At 36.8% G+C, this 6,574-nt stretch overlaps 1 protein-coding gene and 1 pseudogene across 1 annotated transcript; both read left to right on the top strand.

The window, feature by feature from the left end:
• The first annotated feature begins 891 nt into the window (after positions 1–891).
• LOC143251600 (uncharacterized) lies at positions 892–2,187 on the top strand (annotated as a pseudogene).
• Positions 2,188–2,193: 6 nt separating this feature from the next.
• On the top strand, positions 2,194–3,129 carry LOC143252332 (vascular endothelial zinc finger 1-like). Its single transcript, XM_076504298.1, has one exon. It carries the CDS (start codon positions 2,316–2,318, stop codon positions 2,871–2,873), a length of 558 nt encoding a protein of 185 aa, XP_076360413.1. The 5' UTR covers positions 2,194–2,315; the 3' UTR covers positions 2,874–3,129.
• Positions 3,130–6,574: the final 3,445 nt, after the last annotated feature.

Here is a 6,574-nt window from a genome sequence, read left to right as displayed (position 1 = left end):
ACCATTGGTTGATTATATCCATCAGGTGATAAGACGATGCACATCTTCAAAATATGCAGACATGGCCAAGCGTGTTAAGGCGTGCGACTCGTAATCTGAGGGTCGCGGGTTCGCATCCCGGTCGCGCCAAACATGCTCGCCCTTTCAGCCGTGGGGGCGTTATAATGTAACGGTCAATCCTACTATTCGTTGGTAAAAAGAGTAGCCCAAGAGTTGGCGGTGGGTGGTGATGGCTAGCTGCCTTCCCTCTAGTCTCACACTGCTAAATTAGGGACGGCTATCACAGATAGCCCTCGAGCAGCTTTGTGCGAAATTCAAAAACGAACGAACAAAAAAAATATGCGTCCCCAGCTGTGACAGCGGTAAGTCTTTGGATTTACAACGCTACAATCAGGAGCTCCATTCTCCTTAGTGGACACATCAGCTAGCCCGATGTGGCTTTGCTATGAAAAAAAAATGTGTGTTCCGCAGAAGAAAGCACAATGTACATTACTCTCTCCAGAACTTGGTAATATGATTTATGTGCGACATTGGATTAATCAATTTTCACTTGAGTAACTCTGATATGTTTGCGAAAACGTTGTAGTCGATGAACACTGAAATTTTAAAATGATTTAATTGATTGTTTATTTGTTGTTTAGAGCAAAGCTGCACAATGTGCTATCTTTGCATTGCACACAACAGGTATCGGAACCCGATTCTGAGCGTTATAAGTCCCCATGCCGCTGAGCTATCGAGGAGGGGGAACTTAACTAATCTGATTTGTTTTGTATGTGTGCTTATAATTATTAAATGCAATTATAATAATCATAATTATTAAATGCAATATGTAATTTTAATTTTCAAGGTGGAATTAACTGGCCTGTTTTCACAAAATGAAAATTTGAAAATTTTGTATTTTTTTTTTTATATTTTCAGAACCAAACAGTTATTCGTGTTCCACGTGTGAGCAGCCATTTGTCACAGCTTGGGTTCTATTACAGCACGTGCAGAATGTGCATGGCATGAAGATCTATATGGACACAAGCAACATTCTAGAAAAGAATTTAGAGAAAAATAGGTCAAATTTGGAACAAACTACAACATCCTCCGTGTCCCCTACGCTATCCGGCCAAACTCGGGTGTCTAGAGGAAGGAAGTTGATCCACCCAGCCATGCAACTTTTGCAGATTCCCCGGGGTGAAAAGCAGTTCAATTCTTCGCTCAAAAGCAACTACTTACCCCGTCCATCTAGTCAAGGGACCCGGCTAGACATCCTTGGGGATACGTACCAACGGCTGAACTCCAATAACTCTTTGAACGTAAATTCGATTGAGACCCATAATACTTTGGACAGAGGGCGTTTTGACCGTTCTCGAGGAGTGTCTATAGGGCTTGGCTTTGAACACCAAAATGATTTTTATTCTAAGAGGCTACGCCAGTTAGCAGGAGCCACAAGTCCTACCAATGCATCCTTAGGCAAACAGCCAATCCAATTTTCTCAACCATTAGCTTCCAGTCAACCAATAACTTCTCATCCAGTACAGACAGTGTCTCCATCGCCAAGTGATCTTTTGGAATCAGCAAAGTTAAAGTCTTGCGAATTTTGTGGCAAGTCGTTTCGATTCCAGAGCAACTTAACGGTTCATCGTCGATCACACACTGGCGAAAAACCTTATAAATGTAACATTTGCAATCACGCTTGTACTCAGGCCAGTAAACTAAAAAAGGCATATGAAAACTCATAGAAAAGGTAAAAAAAGTTTGGCAGCATGTGCCACTGTTGGTTCCGGAAGGTCCACACCAGATGTGAAAGATGATGCTGATCAGAATAACGAAGAAGAAGTTAAAGGGGAAAACGACGAGGATGAGGATGAAGAAGACTTGGAAGATGAAGAAGAAGAACTGGAAGAGGAGGAACTAGCAGAACATGTTGCTGAAAATATGACGACAAGTACTACACCCAAGAGTATTTCAGAATCTCCTACTCAGGAGGATATAATTGGTAAAACAGAACAGTCAAATCCACCTATAAAAAGACAGTCTTTACTGGGCGAAGTTTTGGAAAAGATTGGATTAGGTAATATACAACAATATAATGATGCCTATAAACAGGCTTTAGAAGAAAGCAGTTCAGGAAAAATCAAGTCTGAGGCAAGATCCACTGATACATTACCTGAAAATGGCTTAGATTGCTCAGATGGTTCGAAAATAGTAAGCCCAGAGAGCCACCAGTAGACTTTAGCCACAGTCTTCTCGATGTTTTGGATTCAAAGAAACATGGCAAATTTGCTGTCGGAGACCGTCAACATGAAAAGAACAGTCTTTATGCAGGAATGTGGCTTCCATCTCCCCAACGTGACTACTACCAAGGAAGTGCGTCCACCACTGACCAAATGTCAGCCAGTGAAAGTGCCTTGATGGCGGTCACCTCCAACAAAACAAGCAGTTCGTCTAGTCCCTTGCCAGGGACTAGCACATACTGCACAACAACTACCCCCAAACCCAAAGAACAGCGGCGGAACGATACATGTGAGTTTTGTGGCAAAGTCTTCAAGAATTGTAGCAATTTGACAGTTCATAGACGGTCTCACACAGGCGAGAAGCCATACAAATGTGAATTGTGTAGTTACGCTTGTGCTCAGAGCTCAAAACTAACCAGACACATGAAGACCCACGGTCGGTTTGGAAAAGATGTGTATCGCTGTCGCTTGTGTAACATGCCTTTCTCTGTTGTAAGTACACTGGAGAAACACATGAGAAAATGTGTAGTTGATAACAACCCTTTATTAGCAGACAGGGATGGTGAGTCTCTTGAAAGCAGTGAAAGCAAGCAGATGAGTCAAGTCGCCATCTCATATAGCAAAGATTCGGACTCCAGAGAAACCCCGTAAAGCGTTGATAGCAATAGTATCTATTAACTTCTTACACTTAGAACATTCATTCTGGTGTCATGGTTATTTGTGTTTGTGCATTATTAATATAATGGGAAGATATTGTTTGAGTAGCTCCACGTTTATATGATATGATATATATATATATATGTGTGTGTGTGTGTGTGCGTGTGTTTGTGTTGTGTATGAGGTGTCAAAATTTATCTGTCTATAGCTAAAATATGCACTACTAGTAATGTTCTCCACTGCATTGAAGAGAAAAAAACATAAATTGTCTTTCTACATGTTTCATCGTGTTTGCACGATGTAAAACATATCTGTGGTAAAACCAAGATAGAAATTTCTTGAAAGTATTTTAGTATCTGTTTAGCCCATTTTGCGGAACAGCTGTGCTTAAAAGCGTAGTTAACCAAGAAAGGTGCATATCCGTTTTTTTTTGAAAGCCTTGATCCGTGGGAATTGTAACAGCTTCAAATTTGCTCTCTTTCCTAGCTAAAATATCCTGTTGTTCCCTTTTTTTTAACAAAAAACGAGGTTTAGAACGAAATGTAGTATATCTTTTGGCTAAGCCAACATATTGTGAAGTTCTTATTTCATTGGACAATCATAATAATTTCATTTTTCAGAAAACGTTATTCATGTATTCCATATCTTATTAGAGGGAATTTTAAACAGAAGGTTCTTTAATTTAGATCCACAATCCCAACACATTATTTTAATTATTTCTATTTTGCAAATAATCACCAACAGAGTTTCAACGTTATTGTCTTAGTAGTAACTTAAATTATTTCATACATTTGTTCGTTACGGAAATTGTTAGATTATTGCAGACACTTTTATACGTGGAGAACGTTTGTTCAATAGTTGAGGGTCAGTGCTCAACAGCTTGTTCTAAACGTTTCCACCAGGTGTATACCTGCGTCGACTAACGGTTAAAAGAATAGTTTTAGACAAATTATTCTAACGTTATTTTACTCACATTAGTCTTTTGCCCAATAGCGAAGGTGGACAGAAATAAAATAAACTCATTAGAAATTATATCTAACAATTTTTGCGCAACGTACCGAGTCACATTTTCGAGTCAAACCGTGAACTAAGGCCTGCTCCAAATGACCGGACAAAGACCGATCTCATCTTGTCTAAGTGCCTATAAATATGTATGTTAATATACAGTGTCGAGGTTCAAAACCTTTTTTACTATGTGTACGGGGGATCTAAAACTACATCATGGAAGGCACGGCGAGTCTCCTTTGTACAAACTTCCGTTCGCTCAAAGTGAAAGCGGATTCTTTGCCTGTCATTTGGAAGAATATTATTAGGAAAGAAAAATTGGTATAAGTTATATCTTTCGAAACTGAATTAAACCTGAGAGAAAAGAAAAAGAGAATCAACATTTTAAATGAAAGTAAAGCAATTGTAGGCAAAAGTATTGCAGAACTGAGATAGTTATGTAGCATTAAATGTGATTTCCAAGATAGTGTTTCATGTTACATCGAAAAAGACACGGAACACTGTTAGCTAACAACAAATAAAAGCCATTAAAACGGTTATTAGAGATGAATCACAGCAGAGTAAAGGAAACACCTTACTAACTGTAACACCTTATTCCATTTTTTCCTGTTCTGTTCCATAGATTTAGGAGCTATTATTAGATATAATCCGTTAGTAATTGTGTATTACGTTTATTCTGTGATCGTATACATTTTCAAACGTCATCTTGTGATGATTAGAGTTCTTTTTTTTCAATATTAATTTTTATCCTTGTTGGACAGAAAAGGGGGAGATTTCAAAACTCGGTCTGAACGTACAGAACTTTAATAAGGTTGCAAACTGACTGAAAAAGACAGTTTTGAACTCTGTAAAGAAAACGCGTCTGTAAATATTAATAAGACAAAGATGTCAGCGGATTTGAATCCTGCCAACGTAACCATGTCGTTGTTTGTCAGTAATTTTGGAGTTACGTTTAATGACGATAATCCCACGTGCTTACAAACAAAATGAAATTTGAGTGCTTACATGACTGTATATTTATATATATGGTCTTTCGGATCGTCTTAGCGTTCTGTTTAATTTTATTACCGAAGTGATGAGCTAATATTCGCGATTTTAAGAGGGCTCCTAAAGACATTCAAATCTACTGCATTTAAAACAAAAATCTCGGTTAGACACGTGGCTCAAAATTTTTTTCAGAGTTATTTTACGTTAGAGATACCAACTAAAATCGTAAAGAAATACGTAATTTAAACGTTGTTTTCCCAGACACTTAGCTAAGGATGAACTGAAGGACGATATATTTTAACATTAATTGTATTAGCTTTTGATTGGTAATATCGTAAGTCTTTCCTTTCTTACTGGAATCTTTTATATCGGATTATGATTCAGTCTCTTTTTGATTATTCGTCTTCATGGACTCGTTTGTTGAAGCTGAATGGTTACGTGTATACATAGTGATTACAAGTATGTGACTGTCGGAAGTAATTTGGATGTATCGTCTAAATCAAGCTTTATAAATGTTCCCACATTGTGGTAGTTTTATCTAACTTTGTTAAAACTACAGCCAGTAGTTAGCCAGTAATTTATATAAGATCATTAGAACAAAACTTATCAGTTAGTTCTGAGTTTATATTTTCTTTAAACTTATATATATTTTTTTTGTCATTCATAAGATAATCTGTGATTTTTCGAGAAAATGAAAAGTAACTTATGTTGCAAAATCGTGAAGTTATACATCTATATACGTACAGGTACAAGCATATACGTTGCGCAGAGATTGCTTCCACAACTGGCCTCATCCCATACGTGTTATATATACTTTAGCACTGTACGAGAAGCAGTCGTACCTGATAATCAGTGCCTTTCTACGTCTATTGAACACCCGTTTTTATCTCCACATTGTCACGTGTCATTATTTTTTAACTATTATAAGAATTTGATAAGCTGCTTTGTGTACGTTTAAAGAAAAGCTCCACCTGGAATATATTATGCTAAACCTAAATATTAATGTAAATCACATACCAGTGTTAAATAACTTGATCCAAAATGCATACATTATTAAAGTGCGTTAGTAACGTATTTAATTATATTTACGTGTTAATTTTGCATCAGAGAAACCAAAACTTAAGAAAAAAGAAGATAGAATGATTGAGATCAGTGAAAAGTTGCTTGAGAACTTTCCAGATGAACAGATTTAGGTATTACTATGTTTTGGGCAACAGATTTAGGTATTACTTTGTTTTGGGCAGTTTGAAATTAATAATTCACCAGTCCTAAAATTTTTAACGAAAATATTTGTTTTTCTAAAACGGGTCCTAACTAGACTCTAACGGTTTTAGAATCTTTAAATTCAGTTTTCTTACCACATAAAAAAGGGCTTTTTAAAAGCGTGAAATCTCAGTTTCTGCATATTTCAGTTTAGTTGCTCGAAATCACCAGGAAGAATGGAGTACATGAATTTATCAAAGACTGCGTTAGTTTTGTAAAGCAAAAACGATAGAAAGCAATTTTGGTAAAATTTTTGTCAGTTTTTATGGAACTGCCTTCATACATATTGAGCTACAAAGTTCTGTTAGTTGGTTCACCCGTTGCGTTTGTAACATCCTTTTCTTTTGGATTTGTTTTATGTGCAACTGTTGTTGTTGTTTTATTCTGTTTTGTTTTTAATGAAGCTGTGTTATCCATTATGAAGAAACAGGAATTAACTT

This window comes from Tachypleus tridentatus, chromosome 6 (genome assembly GCF_004210375.1).
Source record: "Tachypleus tridentatus isolate NWPU-2018 chromosome 6, ASM421037v1, whole genome shotgun sequence".
NCBI classification, from domain to species: domain Eukaryota; kingdom Metazoa; phylum Arthropoda; class Merostomata; order Xiphosura; family Limulidae; genus Tachypleus; species Tachypleus tridentatus.
The sequence above is the reverse complement of the archived record's forward strand: the minus strand, read 5'-3'. Positions and strand labels throughout refer to the sequence as shown.